The sequence below is a fragment of the Musca vetustissima genome, unplaced genomic scaffold (genome assembly GCF_032173495.1).
Source record: "Musca vetustissima isolate MV318-11 ecotype Yass unplaced genomic scaffold, APGP_CSIRO_Mvet_v1 utg190188, whole genome shotgun sequence".
Lineage (NCBI taxonomy): Eukaryota > Metazoa > Arthropoda > Insecta > Diptera > Muscidae > Musca > Musca vetustissima.
The window spans coordinates 93,480-113,566 of NW_026889286.1; the positions used below are offsets into that span (position 1 = coordinate 93,480).

At 32.9% G+C, this 20,087-nt stretch overlaps 1 protein-coding gene across 1 annotated transcript; it reads right to left on the minus strand.

Annotated features, from left to right (window-relative positions):
• Nucleotides 1-7,780: 7,780 nt before the first annotated feature.
• On the minus strand, nt 7,781-19,211 carry LOC133336975 (serine/threonine-protein kinase GL21140). Its single transcript, XM_061545232.1, has 6 exons — nt 18,574-19,211; nt 18,397-18,496; nt 16,818-17,799; nt 16,596-16,741; nt 8,174-8,323; nt 7,781-8,070 (listed from the first exon to the last, which is right to left on the minus strand). Exons 1-6 carry the CDS (start codon nt 19,209-19,211, stop codon nt 7,792-7,794), a joined length of 2,295 nt encoding a protein of 764 aa, XP_061401216.1. The 3' UTR covers nt 7,781-7,791.
• Between the last annotated feature and the right edge of the window lie 876 nt (nt 19,212-20,087).

Sequence of the window (20,087 nt, forward strand, 5' to 3'; positions counted from 1 at the left end):
GTGTGTGCTACAAAAACACACACATAGACACTCGTATATATACTTCTACATAAAAAATGCAATAATGTTTAGCGTATTTATTTATTGAACAAACAAATAATATTGTATTTACAAATTAAAGAAAACAAACTGTTAGCTATAACTTTTATTTACCAATAACTATTTAAGCTTTATGTGTATTTTTATACGAATATATGCTTATAAATAAAATGAAAAAATTAAAAAAGAAATATATTTAAATAGAGTTGAGAAATAGTCGAGAGAGAATCAAATTTTTCAAATGTTGCTGCTTTAACTAGACGAAATCAGAAACGAGAATACTGGATCACACAGACAGTTTATTGTATGTTATGTATGCTTCGGTGTCGGTTAGAAATGTTAGTGAGAAAACTGGAGGAAAGAAGGTTTAACCAAGTAGGACAACTACTAAACTGCACGTTGCACCAAAATCGGATCTCAGCTCCGGACTAACCCGTGTTCAACTAGGCAGGAATTGTCAACTCAGCGACAGCTGTACCAAACGAGGTGAGCAAATCACGTCGGCAGGTTAGCTCGTCATTCATTTAACTCGTGCTGGCAAAGCCCAGGTCCTGATGTCTGGTTTTGTTCTGTGTGTCATGTACACATCGCTACAAATTCTACCTTAGTACGATGCAATGTTTGCAAGATTTGGAGTCACCTCACACCACGACTGGTCGCACAGCTTTATTGCCAACTGTTGCCTGCAGCCAACAACATCCAGCACATTATCTCCAATACCCCCGAGGAATTATCCCTTCTCAGTAACCTGCCCAGAACTCCTAATGGACCTCTTCAGGAAGCTTTGTCCGATTTTCTTAATAATGGGGATACCAACTAGAATCCATTTATATCATATATATCTTTGTTAAATTGTAATTAATAGGAATTCGGGCTTTGTTCACACAAAGATCACCTTATCTCGATCTACACGAAATCCGCAAGTTCTCCTTCCTCGCTTTGGGTCATTAATTTATGATAGATCGTGTATATATGAATAACCTAAAAACTTGTACATTTAAACATTATTTATTGTATGTCAATAAAGTTAATTTGATTCATTAGTATGGGTGTAATTATCAACAAATTATAGGTATTTCCTCAAGTTTTCCTATTTTCTTTGGCTGGGGAGCCAAGTTCAATTTATATCATATATATCCTTGTTAAATTGTAATTAATATGAATTTAGAATATAAAATATTTTTCTTGCTTGGTCATGTATATATGCTAAAAACTTGTACTTAAAATGATGTCGACTTTGGTCTAAAAGACTTATTGGCATTAGAATGTATGAATAATAATTAAAAAAGAAAGTTTGCCGATTAATCCATACACCTGCCTCCTCAAGGACACCTACAGCAACAGCGACCCAATACCTCATTCTTAATCATGCTAAAGACAACATCCTCATTGCAACTTTGCTAGAAAAGGAGCTGACCAGCAGTTGTTCCCTATCCTCCTCCGGGAATTACAACAGTATTCGGCGAGACAGGGATAGAGGCCATGTTGGGGGTCTGACATTCATTTTCCAACGGGATGTCAGCTACACCCTAACTTCCCCTCCCGGTCCTTCCCAGTCTGATCTTTTTCTAGAAGTTATGATCATTTCAGTTCATTCCGAACATTCTGAAATTGAGATTGTCAATGTCTATATTTCGCCCGTCAACAGCTTTGGGGCCAGTTATCATCCAAGCTGCAGGAAGATAATAAAATTGTTCTTGGCGGTTTCAACGCTCATCATGTGATGTGGTTTTCTCAACTTCCAAATGATCCTCGCGGCATTCTTATTGAAAACCAGATATACGAATCCGATTTCGCTTCTATCATCGAGAAATCCTTTTCCAGAGTCACTGATAGGTGTTCGAGCTCCCCGGACATTACTATAGTGAGTCCAAGGCTCATTCTGTATACTTCCTGGCAAACCAAGTTCTCTTTATATTCAGACCGTATTCCCATCCTGGTCACTGTAGAAAAAAACAAATAATTTCGTGGAGCCAATTTCTCTTCTTTCACACAAGTAACAAGTCAAGTCACAAGTCAGATGCCAACAAATGCGCATTGAAGTTCTATCGCCCATTCATTGAGCATTCATCTTAGCAGAATAGAATTAAGGGAGCAGTTATCCGGAGATGCAAGAATCTTAAACGAGACTTGCGGCACCTATCATTCACAGCAACATTCAAAGCCCTTGGTCAAGACGGGTTTTCTGTGTATATGCATAAGAAGCTTGGTATAATAGAGCTGGGTTGGTAGTTCCTTACATATAGAACGTTTCCAACAACTTAGTCATTATCACCAACTTCTTCCGGGAGCGCAATCTAAAATTAACCACTGCAAGAAGTCAATTTAGAACCTTACATTTCCATTGAAGAAAGGCGTATCCCCACCATAGTCCATAATACGAAAATCTAAGACCATCGCCAAGGTCTTCGACAAGGTTCTTAATTTCTCCTTGCATTCCAGTTATGTCAACCAGAAGGTGAAAGCTAGGACTAAAGTTCTGAAATTTTGGCTGACACCTCATGTAGCAAGAATGAAGAAAGGTTGGTAACGTTCCATCCTTAATTATGCTGCCCGGTCTGAACTTCTTTCCTTAGCGACACAAAATGTAGGTCGGTCATTGCAAACTATTCAAAATAATGCACTCCGAATTGCAACCGGGTGTGTACAGATGACGAGCGCCGATCATCTCCATGAGAAGACCAAGCAACATAATGTGTTATTGACAGTTCCTTCTGACATGCAATCGACCGCGTCATACCAACCATCACACAGTGATGGCTTATCCAAAATATTTTCAGTAAAGAACTTGATTTACTGTAGTCCGCCATCTATCGTTAACGAGGAACAACGTCTATATGCATTATTGTTAGGTGGTGGGAGTCCTTGCTTTTGTAATGCAACCATTTTGCTCTAGATGGTGCAATATCCAGTTGTTTGCCTTTTGCAATTATTCTTGCAAAAAATATTCCATATTTCTAAAACTAAATGAAAACAAATTGTTTCAAATATACTTTTTAGTTATATTTTATTTTCATTCATTATTTCTTTTGTTTTATTTTGTATATAATTTATAGCCGCAAATTTTTCAATGTTATTACTTGATTTTTGGGGGGAGTTTTATTATTCTGTTTTGTTTTTCTTGTTGTGTGTAAAATATGCAAATATAATAAATAATAATTGAAATTTCATGTTACATATTTCGCTCTCTTAACATCATATATACGTCGTCATTATATACGTTTTTAATTGTTTTGTTTTATATTGTATGTATTTATTGTTTTTTCTTTATATGTTATATTATAATTGGTGTTTTCATTTTATACGTTTATTACAAAAAATAATAATTATAATAAAGATTTTATATATAAAAATAAAGAATAAATCGAAAATAAATTTAAAGGTATTTTTGTTAAAAATTATTGAAAGGCTATAAAAATAACAAAAAAAAAATTGATATAGGACGTCTTCATAAAAACTGACAAAGTTGTCTAAATTTATATAGTGGGAATGGATTTTTGCAGATTAAAAACAAAAAAACAGACTAATAATTAGAGAACAATAATATGTAGTAGAGAAATAATACATATAGATGGCGCTGATTTCTTTTGTGTGATTTCATGAGAATTCAGATGGAAGATTAGAAGATGATGTTAAGGAATAGATTGAACAAAGCCAGGTCGCCTAAATAAAACATGGAATCGCCGCAATTATCTCTCCGACCAAAATTAAGTATATTCAATACGAAAGTGATACTTGGTTACAAAAATCAAGAGTTAAAGCCTTCATACATAAATTTGAGCGTATTATTAGTCATATACTTCGGTCCAACAAAATATAAAATATGGAACTGTAGAATAACACGAACGAATCACCCATTGAACACAAGATTATAAAAAGGAACGGATAGTCACGCACACAGAAAAAGTCGAGAAGATCTGGCATTCCTATAAATACGTGGCAAATTGCTCTAGAAATAAGAAAAATTAACAAACATGGTAAGAGATTAAAAACATTGACTGTCCTATGTTCCCAAGTGGAATAAATAATGGAAAACAAATTATCATTCTCACACTTTCCAAAGTATCATTTGTTGTTGTAGCAGCCCTACTGCTTTTACACAATGCGCGGAGGTCACTGTCGTTGACCTAGTGAAACTCTAATAATTTCGGATCGTAGACCCCACTATCGATGATATTTGTAGCTTCAACTAGACAGAGTAAATCCCTTCCAAATTTAATCGAGTAAAGTGAGCATTCCCGTTTGAATTTAATTTTTGTTTGAAAAATTTTGCTGAACTGGTGATTTCATTGAGAATACTTTGTTGCAATGTGGGTTTCACTAGAAAATCTTTACTAACTTACGATTTTTAAAGCAGAATTGGAATTTTGGTTTGAAAAACTTCTGTGTATTTATCTGTGTAGGAAAAAAGGGGAGATTGTGATTAACAGTTTGACGAAGTTACACTTCCATCAAAGAGTCAACGTCATTAACTGTGTTACCTCAATAAAAAATGGATGTCTTTGGGGAAGGTTGTAAGCAGGCGGCCGTTGCGGTCGACGAAATACAGTGCGGAATGGTGACTTCAACGTGGATTCCAACACTTTTTATGGGACTGAAAAAAAAAAACATAAATGTTGGTTGACGGGCAAAATACCGTATTTAAATAACTATACTTTTTCTAAAGCGTAAAGGGGTGGAGCTTTACGGAGAAGCAGTCAAGTGACCATCATTATCCACTGCTTTGCCAAAAAAGCATATGCGGCTTAGAGAATCACAACTTATATCCAGCTATCCATTTTAAATATCAGGATAAACACAACGGGCCAATGGTCCGTTTTCGGTCTTGGCTCTTTTACAATTATTGGACTTTCGTTTCAATGGCGCACGTCTCATGCCTAATATGCCAACAAAAGCGAAAAAGTTTTCGCTTTAGATTCCTCTATATATAAATAGGAAACAGCAAAAAGCGGTAGCTGTAGTTTCGATTTTTCGAAAATGGTGGTTGGGAAAAATGCTGCTATATTATAATTTGAGCCATGCTATTGGATTTCCTCCAAATTTTACAATTTTGGAACAATATTCAATGCCGCACGTCTCATGCCTAAAACATCCGTAAAAAAAATAACTTGGCATGAGTCAAACGATATGCCAATAATCGGCCTTATTCTGGACATTCGCAAGGGAGTGGTTTCGAAAGCGAACAGCAAAAAACGGGAGTTTCGATTTTTCGAAAATGGTGGTTGAAAAAAATTTGCCATATTGTAATTTGAGCTTTGATGTGTGTTGTCCCATTGTAATATATTTCCAATTGAATTTTATTTATTGTTTTTGAGTTAAAAAAAAAAAAATACGTAGAACCATGGTACAATAATACAAGGTAGGACAGCTTGAGGTGAATAACAAAAAAAAGTAGCGAATACTATTAAATGTTTGTTTCATCCATAACAAAGTAATTACTTCTAGACGAACGTGTTAAAAACATCATTTTCATTTCAATTAAATTTGAATATATTTCAGTTTATTTTGAAATTATTTGACATTGTATTCAAAACAATACACACACATACACAAAATATGTATTTTGATTTGATGGAACAAGCCACCTTGAGAAAAAATTGTAATCAGTTGGTAGCTGTGCCCTACCTTGTAATAATTATACCCTGCGTAGAATCATTTATAATATTCAAGATAGTCATCGAATAACTATAGTAGAGATATTTTTCATAAAAATATTTAATACTTATATTTTTATAGTCAACTTCCTTTTAATTTATTAGCGAACAATTTCACATCAAATGTAATAGCATTCTCCCACTCCCTGTTATCCTGAATAATTGTTTTACCCCCAAAGCGGATTTTTTTCGCTGCGAGTTCTGGTTCAAAATAACCTTTAAAGGGAAGAGCGAGCAAATTCACGGTGAATTGATGTCCAGAATATGGGTGTATATTTGTGAGGATAGTCATGCGGTAGTTTATGACGGCAAATTTGCTCTGTCGGATATACGGCATTTTATTAGATTTTTTTTTTGGATTCCAGGTCATAGTGACATTAAAGAACATGAAGTTGCTGTTGTTCGTTGTGGACCGCAATCAATTGATTTGAAAATTGATGACACTTTTAGACCTCAACTTAGCTACTTTTTTTGGAACATTTCGCAAGTTTTATGAACCTCAAAATCTATCTGGCCTGAAAAGATATAAGGACAACCATAACAGTATACAGCAGAATCAGTTTTTTTTGTTTTAAATGGAAAACATCAAAATCATTTACGACTGACTTTTAGCTGAAACCTAACTTAAGGTAGCCGCATAGTCGAATATATACAACAAAAAACTTCTAGTGCAATGATATGTAAAAAATATTTTGCAAAAATATTACATCTGCTTAGCTAAGTGGAGAAAAAATGATCACCTCGTATGTCTTCACATCTATTTGAAAACCCCCTTCCGCTCCACTCATTCACTATATCAGCTCTAATACCTCATTATTTTTTGATAGATAATCTCGAATCGAAGGAGACGCTGTATATTGTCTCAACTTATCAAATTTAGATTAAATTTGACGGGGAATTTCAGACTACATTTAATTCTGTTTATTATTTTCCAGTCGGCAAGGAAAAAAATTATTTAAAAAATTAAAAAAAAATCAACCAACGATTTAAAAAAATTGAATATATTTTAATAATAACATAAAATAAAGTTTATTTATATAACAGTGTAATACATATTTTAATATAATTTATTAATTTTATAATTTTTGTTTTTTGTACAAAATGTGAAAGAAATTTTATGGAATTTTAAATTGATTATATGTACGTATATAAAAAATAATTATAAAATAAATATATTAAAATTGCTTCACTGTTACATTTGATTTTTTTTTGGATTTGCAGAAGACTTCTATCAAAAATTTTATTTTTAAACAAATTTCATTTATTTGTACAAACACAAATATTGTTTTGTTTCTTGTTGTTGTTGGATTCTCGTTTTTGTAGTAATAAAAGTGATTTAAAATCTAAGCTGAATAAGAAACAATTTGCATTTTTTAAAGGTAAGTTTAAAAATATATTTTCCATAAAAAATAATTAAAAATTAAATACTTAAAAATATATATTGGATAGATGATAGAGATATATGTATAAAATGTAGAAGATATATTGTTTAGAAAAAATAATAATAATATTTATATATAATTAAAAAATATAAATTTTGTTTGTTGTTGTTAATATTTCATAAGGTCGTTCTTTATTGATTTATAAATTTGAAATATTTCCTTTGCCTTGCGTTCTAAGAATTATTTTCTTTTTTTTTTAGTTTTAATTTAAAATGGAATATAGATTATTTGTTTTGTTGTTGCAAAGGTTGTTGTAAAGGTATGGATTTTTATAGCATTTATTTTTTTGTTTAAATACATTATTAATAAAATTAAAATATAAAATAAAAAATAATTTAATTATAAAATAAAAAAATACTACAGGCTTATTATTTTCGATTTTGTTGTTGTTATTATTAATTGTATTTGTTTTTTCCTATATATGCATGTATATTTTTTCCTTTGTTTTTCGTTTTTTTGTTTATATATCTGCCATCATATAACAAAAAATGTTAGTTTTGAACCAGCCAGATTATATAAAGGTGTGTGTTGTTGTTTTTCTTTTTTTAATAAACGAATAAAGAGCGGGAATTTGTTTTTTTTCTTCTTCTTCCTGTTGTAGTTGTTTTTGTGTTTTAGGCAACACTCTCTTGATAATCATAATAATCGTTTATCATTCAGCTGCTATATTCATTGATAATGTCATCATTACCCATTGTCCAATAATGATCAAGGATATCTTCGCTGGTAAAACGTACATCTGGATCGGATTGTAACATATTGGCAATGAGATCGCGCACACCATTGCCAATGCCCGACCAATAGGGATCGGGAAATTCATAAATACCGGAGATAATTGCATCGAACAGCGGTTCCTGCTGATTGTCGGGCGAAACAAATGGTGGGAAACCGCACAGGAGTATATATAAAATAATACCGGCTGCCCATACATCGATCTGTTATTATGGTAGAAGAGATATTACAATAGAAAAATTAAAAATTGAAATTATCCATTCCGAATTTGTGTGTTATGTATGTGGATATATCTGCTTTACTTACCTTTAAACCATAACCGGTTTCCATTAGGATTTCCGGAGCCACATATGTTGGTGTACCACATACAGCATATAGTGGCTCGTTTACTTCACAGGCCAAACCAAAATCGGCTAATTTTAAAACAATAACATTGCCACTATCGTCAAGTTCAACCTTTAAGAGAAAAAAAGGGGTTTTAAAACAGATTATTAACATAATACAAAGTCGTTATGGAAATTTCGAAGCCACCAACTATATGTACATTAATCTGTATACTGGTTGGTTTGGCAAATTGAGGAGAACTCATTGTTATTTCAAAACATAGGAGAGAGTTCTGCAAAGAAAAACTTTAACGGAGATAAATATTTTCATTTTTAAATGATAGATAGTTAAGACCAAATACCAATTATATAGACTGAGTTCCAGTAACACCGTCCTAGAAAAGCTCTATTGATGTTTTCCAGGTTTAAACCAGTATGAAAAGTTGACAATTCGGGTATTGGGTAAATACAAGAGATGTTCCCAAGATTCATATTGTTAGATACAGTAATATATATATATATATACACTGGTGGCCAAAACTAAAGCAACTGAAATTCAATGATAATAAATGCCTCATGACTTTTTTAAAAATAAAGATATTGTGTTGGTTTTTTTCAGATTTAAATGGAGTACTTTATTCACTTAAAAAAAAAAAACAAAGGCATTAATGCAAAATTCATTATGAAATTAATAAATAAGTGAAGTGTCTCAATTTTTGCTTGGACAAAACTTAAGCAACTCTACAGTACAAACAGATGAGCTCAAACCATTCATTTCAAAGAAAAATAGATTAGCTCGAAGCGGAAATGTGTTCTATTTTCTTTTGAATCTAAATTTAATTTGCACGGATCGGATGGCAGCTGTTTGGTGCGTAGGCCAAAAGGTGAAAGTCTCAACTCAAGATATACTAAGGGTTCAGTAAAACATGGTGGTGGTAATAGTTTGGTCTAGGAGTGTTTTACGGGACAAGGAATTGGTCCGATTCATACAATCAATGAAAGAAAAGATCTGACGTAATGTTATCATATGCATCTTGGGAAATGCCTTTTTCTTATTAGTTAGTGATAAATATCACATGCAAAACTGTGTGTTTTTGATTGGCCGGCTCAGTCACCTGAACTAAATCCCATAGAGAACCGTTGGGAAATTGTAAAACGAAAAATTGGAAATCAAATTAAAAAAACGAGGATCTCTATATTGCCTTGAATGACATCCCAAAAGACATAGTAGATCATTTAATCCAGTCCATGCCAAGAAGATGTGCTAGTCATTAAACGACGTGGTTATGCCACCAAACATGTTTTTCAAATATCGGAGTCACATAATATAAGTTACGTTATTAGTTATAAGCACGGAAACATATGATTTTTTACGCTATTTTGCATGTTTTCCAAACAAGCCCGTGTAGCGGTTTGGGGTTATTCTGCTATTTTACCCGAATTTCGACGAAAAATTGACATATCACGAATTCCATGTCACGCACTGTTACAGCGTGTGAAATATAATCGTTTGTTTAGTTAAGAAAAATTTGTTTCCGAAATTTCTTTCGCAATTTTTATTAAATAGTTTTACGCCTTTTACAATACCTGCTAATTTTTTTATAAATATGTTTGTAAATGTCGGAGATATTAAGAAAAAATTAGCGTACGCACGCGCTACAAAGTTTTCCCTTTAAAAATTGGATATCAGTTTCGATATGAAATTTCTGCGAATTGGCTGGAGATAAAATTGCGGATTTTTTTTACAGCTATAATGGGTTATTCAAGATTATATTGACATTCAATTTTTTTGAGAAAAAAATTTCTAAGATATACTTTTTTAACTTTGAACACCGTCACGCACATGTTACACTCGTAACGCACTGTTACACACACATGTACTAAAAAAATTAAATTCAAAACAGAATGTTTTAAAAATGCTAGTTCTTATACCCCACACAACTATGTTGTCAGGATATTATAGCTTTGTGTGGCCCCAAGAACTTTGGTAAATCATTATGCAGTTATGGACGACATTTTTGCCTGTAAATTCGGTTCTAAAGCAACTTATTGAGGAAGAATGTAACATGTGCGTGACGGATATAAATTTGTTCGATGGAGATAGAAGACAAACTTTGTTTTATTTGAATTTGTCATCTCAAGATCCACACATAACAGCATTATCAAAAAAAATTCTCATATTAGAGTCTATATAGAAACATATGCTAATTTTGTCACGCACGCGTTACATATTTTCTTACACTATTTAACTGCACTTACCACGGGATTCTCTTGGTATATGTATAGGTTTATATATGTGCAATTCTTAGTAAGATATTACTTTATTTGAATTTAATATTTATTATTGATATTGTTTTAGCTAACAGCGTTCACACTTACGACAAATGACACTCTAAAACTAATAAAAATATGCCCAAGTTACTCTCCACGCGAAAATGGTACAACGAAAAGAAAAACTACGGTTATTTTTCAAAATTCAACTAAAAATATATAGTCCGGATTGCAAAGAATATTTCCTATATAATTTCATATCTCTCTTAACGAATTGATTTTTCACCTGTGTGGTTGACCTTTTTGTGGAATTCGTGATATATAATAATAATCACTTTTTGTGTATAAGTATACGGCTTGCGTATTATATCAAGACCCTTCCGATAAATCTTGGGGTTCTATAAATAGGAATAAATCTTAAAATAAAATAATATTATGAAATATATTTTTTAAATAACGTCTAAATCACGTAATTCTCAAAATCGTTTGGTGCGCATGTGGTTTTCAGGAAGTACTGCAGTTTATCTTCCAATCCATGTATGTTTTGCGAATTTTCATTTGACGGCTAAGTGCCAGCTCACACTATTTTTGAGATAAATTGGGTACATCTCTCTTACAGCTGAAATTTTTAAAGTTCTTTTTTCGAAAAATATCAAAATCCGTATGAGGTCATTTATTGAAGCGGAAATGATCTACAGAAAACGCAAATAAATCCGCGTGTTTTTGGAAGGCCAGTTCCCGCCGTTCTAGTAGATGGATTTTCACGAAGAAGATTTTATATCATCCGAAACGTAAAAAAACCTTATTGATCGCGGGTACCCATATCATTCAGTTGACATTCTAAAAATTTGGCACGAAAAATAGTTTTTTGATCGCACAAAATTTTCACCATCGGATGAGTATTACTCTGAAGCTGTGCATACTACATACACAAAATACTTATCAAATTACGCAGATTCGCGACTACAATAATCTTAAAATCGATTTTTAGAAATTCCTGTTGCGTATTAAAGCTAGAAGTAAAATTAAAAAAAAAACACTCAAAATCGAGCTTCAAAATCTCAGCATAATTTAAAGGTAGATGCAGTTAAAATTTTGAAAAATGATACATAAGGGCGTAGTCCCCATTTTGTTGGCTTCTAGTTTTACTTTGACACGAAGACCGTGAAATGAGAGTCTTAATCACAAATCGATAGAGAACATAAAAAAACTGGTTCGCGTCAACCTGTTTTTACACATTTTTTACATTAAAGTAGACACAGCTTCCACCAAAATAAAGTTTGGAGGTCAATATCAAGAACAGTTTGCAACGACAGATCAATTAACCCAAAACTATTTGCTTTTTTCATATACTTAAGAAATTCCCGAGTTATAAAGGGGTAAACCTCCGCTTCAGCTTTGTTAAAAAATTGGCAATCACCCCTATTCCGTATGTCGTCGTCGACACAAAACGACGTCGAAGAGAGTCGTCTTTTGCAAATTGGTATTCCCTATGTCGTTGTCGACATTTATCGATAACTATTGAAACATTTTTGGTATTCCGTAACAATGTGTGACGACGACGATGTCGAAGATTTCTTCGTCATAATTTTTGTTGACGACTGAAGTGTTTGAACAACTTTTTTCTTAAGAAATTAAAAAAAAAAAAAAAATGACCGGACAAGAACAGGATACATCATTCAATACGAAATGCAAAATAAAGTGTAAATATAGAAAAATATATGGGATCTATATATAAATCTGAATTGATTTTGACCAATGTCAACAGGAATCGTCTATGGGCCAAATAAAATGTCATCCCAATTGGATGCAATTTTCCAAATTTCATATATACTAAAAAGTAACTATGGGTGTATCTCGTTTCTTTTTGGTCGTTGCAAAAACATTTACCAAGACTAATGCCCTGTGCCACAGTGCGGTGAAGGATACAAACATATTTTTGCCCAAAAATATGCAACAAAATAAACATAAATATCGATAAATAGTCGACATCGCACAGTGTCACGACCGCGGGCAAAAATGGTCAAAACCAAGTACCACGGAGGACAAATTTTTTGATGAGGATTGATAGAAAACACTCCAATTATAATAAATATGAAATTTTATATCGATATGTCAAGTAGTTTTGTCTCTACAAAGGTTCAAATCTGATAATTATTTATAAACTGATTTTTTACCATATTTTTGAAAAAATGGGTGTGTTTTTCTGATGCTCAAATATTTGAATATTCAAATTAACGGTTATTATAAAAGTGATTATTTTGGTTGCTGTGGATGTAAAAACTAGGATTCGCTTTAGTTTGTATGTATATAGATATCATATGGTGTATACAGTCGTCCACACTTGTAGTACTTAGTTCATCAAATTTTTAAAACAAATTTTGAAATTAGTGGAGCAGAAAAAAAAAGTTTTAAAAAGGTTAGCTCTAATTTTTTTTATTTGAGTGGTGAAAAGTGTGTTATTTAAGGAATAAAAAAATTAGCTGCGGAATCCTGCGGTCCTAAGAGTTATTTAACTTTTTTGGTGACCACCTTATGAAAAAATATGACATATTCATGAAATGGTTAGAAGCGAATGGTCAAATATGTTATGTATACAATTAAATAAGTTATTGAGGGTCAAATAGGAAGGAGAATATGTATTCAGAACATAGAAATAATACAATATTTTACATAAAATTTGCAATTAAGTGGTAAAAACGTTATTCGAAGCGAAGATATGGGAGAATTGGTTTTAAAATAAAGCTTTTAAATGAATTTTCAGTCAGCTTGAATATTATACTTATTTATCAGATCATTTGAGACATAATCTTATAATCTAAATTTAGATGTCGCACATGAATTACATTTGTGGAATGTTCATACAGAAAAATATTAGTTCATGGCATGGGATATGCAAAGTGCAGTACAATACCTTTTGAGCGACTTTCACAAGATGCTAACAAGTCATGCCAACAAATAATTAGTAGCAGCCCAAACTTTTGTTAAAGCCGAGTTAAATAAGGATATTTAGAATTTTATATTACAATCCGACCTTGTAATATCCTTAAACAGCCATAAAGTAAAGGCCCGAGATTATAACGTGGATAATACTAAATCGTACATTTAGGAAGACAATATTTTATATATATCTCTGATGTGTGTTTTGAAAATTTTGTGAATGATAAAAAAGTAATTTATTAGTAACTAATGTATATCAAATATTTTATTATAATAAAAATAACAAAAATAAAACTACTACTATTTTAATTTAGCTGCATATAACGATTTTATAGTACAGAAAGTTAAATTTTTAGGGACTTTTGGTATGGTGGGTACCTGAAATATGAGCCAACAACTAAATTACAGCACCTATTACTTTGATGTAATTTGGAAGAAGACATGAAAAATTTCCTGTAATTTGGATGAATATAAAAAATTTATGGTCCAAAAAGCGGATTTTTCAAGACCCTTCGTATGGGAGGTGTATCAAATCTTGGCCCAATCTACCCAGTTTTTGGTCCGTTGCTTTATAGGCATAAGTAAATGTAAATTGCCAATTTTCATTGAATTTGGTTGAATATTAAAGATTATATAGCCCAAAATAGTAAAATTTTCAAGACCCTTTGTATGGGAGGTATATCAAATCTTCGTCCGATCTACCCAGTTTTTAGTCAGTTGCTTTAGAGGCCTAATTAAATGTAAATTGCCAATTTTCATTGAATTTGTTTGAATATTAAAGATTTTATAGGCCAAAAAGGGTGACATTCTCAAGACCCATTGTATGGGAGGTATACGAAATCTTGGTCCGATCTATCCAATTTCAGTTTCAGTCAGTTGATCTTTAGGCCAATAATAAGCACATGTACCAAATTTCTTTAACTTACGATAACTCCTTCTATTTTTGGCCGCTGTTTATATGAACTCGCGACATAGTGCATCGTCGCATGAGTGTTACAGAATACCAAATCAGTGTCGAAGTGATGTCGATGTCGATGCGAAGTGATGTCGAAAGAGAAACGTCGTCGACAACGACGACATACGGAATAGGGGTGAATATTGCCCATATATCGACGCCTCCGAACCATAGTATGCTAAGTCGACTTAGCATGTTTTAAAGTTCTATACGTTTTTAGATACTACGGTTCTTAATTTATATTCTCTGAAATTTTGGTAATCATCGGCCAATCCAAACCAAAGTTATAAGCAAAAATGTACTTAGCATGGCACGTAAGAAAAACTCACTTTTCAGACTTAGCATACTATGGTTCGGAGGCGTCGATATATATTTAGTGGATAATTTACCCATTTTTTCTGAAAAAAAAACTTTCACTATAACTTCATTTTCAAAAAAGTTACAGGTCATTTATTCAATTTGCAGCTGCTTTAGTTTTGGCCACCAGTCCCAATGTAGAGAAACCCAGCGATTTTGTGGAGTCCGTCCAACGTACCATTATTAATTATAATTAAGCCAACTGGCATGTCTTCATAAAATTCACTGAGGACACCTTAAGTCCCATGTCCGTATGTGCCAAGTGTGAGAAAATATTTGTAGCATGTTCGTTATAATCAAATTAAAATATATGAAATCTGAATGTTGGGATCTGATAAATAATTCGTTATAAGGAGTAAGAATTTGTATGAAAAATATGTCTTAAAACTTTTGGACCCGGAAAAGTGTTCGCTATAAGAAAAGTTCGTTATAACCGGTGTTCGTTATAAACGTACTCGACTGTAGTTCATGTATGTATGTACAGAATGGCGTGTTGAGATTTGGAACGGATTGGATTGATTAATAGTTTTTGGGTTATCGTGCTCGCCATTCGTGAAAACTGTTTTACTCGAAGCTTGCTGTGACTAAGTCCAAATCACAGCCTAAGCTGGAGAATTCTTCTTTAAAGGGGTCAAAATTGTGTCAGTTCTCCGCCTTATTAAGTCAATTGACTCTATGATCTTATTGCAGATACAAATGCCGTTTCACCGCAAAAATCCAGCATTTAAGGTTCGTAAAATCGATACATGAGCTGTTAAGTGCTACTTGTGTTTGTGAGGCGACTGCAGGGATCACTCGTATGACGATGACAACAGAAACAAATCTCATATTGCAAATGGATGTGTATAGAACGACGGAAAATTTATCTTGCCGAAAAATACCAAAATAATACATAATTCGTATTCTCATAATGAAAACAAAACAAAAGAATACACATATTCTGCTCCATATTCTCATAACTCATTCCGACCCAGCTTAATTGTGAGATCTGACAATTGTTAAGAGAAGGTAGTATAAACTTGCGTATGGGCCTGTTAAATAATTTTTATTTGCGTGGTATTGCTTTGTTATCCCCTTAGAATATATAAACTAAAAATATCTGGGAACAAACTTAACAAATGGCTTATGTTTCAATTTTCCTACAAATACATCAGGAAAATTATTAATCAGCCTTATTCTGGATATTCGATAGGGATATATTTTGCTTGTGAAAAATTTTTCGCAGTGAAATTGTCGCCTTATTCTGAATGAATAAGGAGAAGCAAAAAATGCGAGATGTGGATTCGAACTTTCGAAAATGGTTCGTGTAGCCATATTGCAGTTTAAGTTGTAATGTGTGTTGTTCTATTGTATTTTAATTTTGTAATATTTTCCAATATTTTATTTAATGATTTTTTTAATTGTTATACATTCCGTGGCAATATTTCCAATGGAATTTTATTTGTTTATTGTCTAGATATTTTTCATAAAAATATTTAATACTTATATTTTTATAGTTAGCTCCCTTTATTTTTATAGTCAGCTCCAATTAGCGAAAAAGTGTCATCACATTCTCCCACTCTCTGTAATCTAGAATAACTAATAACTAAAGTGGATTGTTCGCTTTCGAACTTGATTGATAATAAGGCATAAACGAAAATGACAAATAATTCGCTGCGAGTTCTGGTTCAGAATAATTTTAAAGCGAAGAACGAACAAATTCACGTTGAATTAATATCCAGAATAAGGCTGAATGTATTTGGATCTTAAAGGGATAACAGCAAGGAGCATTCTAATTTGATCCGTTTGTGGTTTTTTTTTTATAACAGACACGATTTATGCAACAATTTGAAATTTTGCCAAAAATATCGAGTTTTTATATAATTTCATTGATTTTACTTACCAGTAAATTTTCCGGTTTAATGTCACGATGTACAATGCTCATGGAATGTAGATAAGCCATAGCCGATGCTAAATGTTTAATCATAACACGTGATTGATCTTCCGAGAAGCGGGTAACACGTGTTATAGCATCAAATAAATCTCCACCTAGGAAAAGGAAATATACAAAAAGAATTCATAAATTAAAAAAGAAATAAAACCGAATATTCGCTCAACAACTTACCACCAACATATTCAAGCACCAAATACATATTAGCTTGTTGATCAACATCCATTATTAACGAAATAATATGGGGATGTGATAATTTTTTCATAACACGCACCTCATCATCAATATAGTGTTCCTTGCCTTTGCACTTGCTTTTGTCGATAATCTTCAAAGCATATGTGAAGCCACTCTGACGATCTTTACATTTTAGGACAATGGCAAAATTACCATCACCAATAATTTGACCCAATACATAACGTTCACGTATGACAGCCGGCAGTTCTTGGGGATCAATACCACTTTCATTCAGCAGCTTCTCTTCATCTAGAGCCGAGGTATCATAGGTCTTCTTGCTCTTAACAGGCATCTTTGGTTTGGGGCCTTTACATGTTGTACCAGCTGTACGTAAATTTTTACGTATTGCCTGCAATGCTTTCTGTTCATCAACCTCCAGACGAAAATCATCTGGATTATTGACACGCTCTGTGCCATAGGCAAAGAATACATCATCGGGACCAAAGAAATCGGCTAAATTTGTAACGGGAGAACCCGACAGCGTAAACACTTTACGTACATAACCCGTATCAAGTTTAACTTTTTGTGTAATAGCTGTTAGGACATGGTCAAAACTGGGGCTATTACGTTTATTCAGCAATAGACGCATTATTTTACGTGGTCGTGTACCATTTCGTATCAGTGTAACGATCCGTGGATGTACCACACTATCGCGTTCACTCATTTTTACCAAAATTGGACTGCCGTTTGTATTTGTTGTGGCCGAACTGCTGCCATTGCCAACGGCATTGGTATTTGTTGAACCATTCTTAAGCGGCGATGATGGTCTATAGTATTTGGATAGACGATTTGATGTTTTATTGGATATCGAAAGATTGGTAAGTGGTTGTGATGTTGTATTATATTCAACTTTTTTGAAATTTTCATTATTACAGGAACACACATAACTTTGACCATCTTCTAATTCTTCCAATGTAGAGATCTGTAAGGGGAGGGGGTGAGAAGGGGGTTTATTAATACAAATATGGCGATGGAGTAGTGATTGATTTGAAATTATTTTACAAAACACGTATTCTGAGGTGTTCTAAACTTCCCACTAAGGTGGAAAAATGGGTCGAAAATGAGTTCATCGTAGATGATTTTTTCTTATAGAAAAGTTCATCGAAGATATCTTTCCCTATAGAAAAGTTCATCGTAGATGACTTTTGCTATAGAAAAGTTAATCGTTGCTGGCTTTTCCTATGGAAAAGTTCATCGAATATGAACTTTTTGGATAGAAAAGTCCGTGGGATATGCCTTTTCCCATAGAAAAGTTCATTGGAGATGACTTTGCCTACAGAAAAGTTAATCGCAGATGACTTTTCCTATAGAATAAATTCATCGAAAATGACTTTTCCCATAGAAAAGTTCATCGGACATGAATTTTCCTATAGAAATTTTAACTCGCAGTTACCAAATGACATTCCACTATCCGCATCCTGTGAACCCATTTGATAGCATTCATGGTGGAGAGTATAAACAATTCGGCACGACCGAACTTAACGCCTTTGTCTTTTGTTTTAATCCTATTTGTACTCACCTTTTTACCACACATGGTATATATGGTACGTACAGCACCTGGAATTTTAACATTTTCTTCTAAAAGTCTTGTTAAATCTTCAAATAAGCTTTCAAATGATCTGAAAAAAAGTAATACAAAAACAAATCAATATTATATTTAATTTTTTTTGGAGACAAATTCATCATCACCCCTTACCTATAACGTTCATTTGAAACTGGAATGGTTATGCCAGGATAAAAACGATCACCATTACGATAAAATTTTATTCGTCTAGCTTTTCGTGTTGGTGTTCGACTCGATGAAATGCGTTTTTTAATATTTGCTGCTGTTACAGCAGCAGCGGCCAGTGTAGCAGCTCCATTCGTTGTTGTTGTAGTTCCTTTCGTATTGTTATCGTTGCCATTACCCAACGCTGTAACACCACCCACAAGACCTTGTGTCGACGATGATGAGGCACCACTTAATGAACCATTCGATTTACAATTTAATTCGGCACCCAAACTTACGCTGCCACTATTCATGGAACTATTCAAATCCAGATCTTGTAATTCTTTTTCAATTTCCGAATTTGAACTGGCTGGACTATCGCTGCGACTTAATTGTTGTGTTAGGCTATCGTTCATTTGCATTGCGACGGCAACGGCTTTTTGTAGATGTACAGCAGCAGCAGGAGTGGTAACTGATGGTGGTGTGGTAACGGCTGTGGATGGTGGCGGCGGTGTTGATGGTGATGTGTTGTTGCTGCTGGTTGTCATTGGTTGCGAATTTGTGGCAGATGACAATGGTGACATCAGGGAATTGTTTATGTGATTATTAACCGTTTGAACTTCCATTCTGTAATGAAAGAAAGGAAGAAAATTAATAATTTTTTATAAAATAAAGACAAAAATTCCTTAAATACAGTGGAACTTCTTGACGTAATAAGAAGATTATATTGTGTGGGAACTTCCCTTATGTTATAGAGGAGTTTGCCTGTAATTAGTTTCCTTAGAAAAATGTCAATTATTCAAAAACTATGATGCCTTATGTCATATTTTGCAACAGCCCAGTTGTTGTGGTATTTTCTTAGCATAGTTTTAGGCACTAGCATATTTCAATGCTGAATAGAAGAATGCAAAAGAACAAATAAAGGAACGAATTCAAATAAAACAATTGAAAAATATTTTTCATTTGTCCTCTTTCAGATAAAAATTACATCATTTTGTTTAGGACATTCTTCCTTCATGTAAAATATTACAAATTCTTCTTCATTTTGTGAAGACAATTTTTATAACAAGAATTTGTTCATATGACTGAGTGTGTTGTGTCCATAAAAAAATATTTTTTAAACTTCTAACCAGTTTATATTTCGATCTGCTAGTGACAACGTCACACAGACAGTTTATTAAATTGTACTTTGTATTTTGTTGTTGTAAAAATTTTGTATTTTTCGTAATCCACTCAATTTCTATGACATTAACTAACATAAAGTAAAAAAAAATTGCTGTTAGTTTAGGTACCATAATGAGAGTATGTAATTATGTATTTAAAAAAAGAAACAAAGTTGTTTCTTAACTTTCTGGTTATGATTTTCATTTCGGGGTTTTTTGTTTTGTTTAGGTTGTGTATTATCAGTTAAATTATGCCGAAATGTAAAAACCAAAATACACTTGGAGTTAGTTTACGTGCAAGTGTGAATTAAATACTTTAATAAGAGTTGAGGGGTTTAA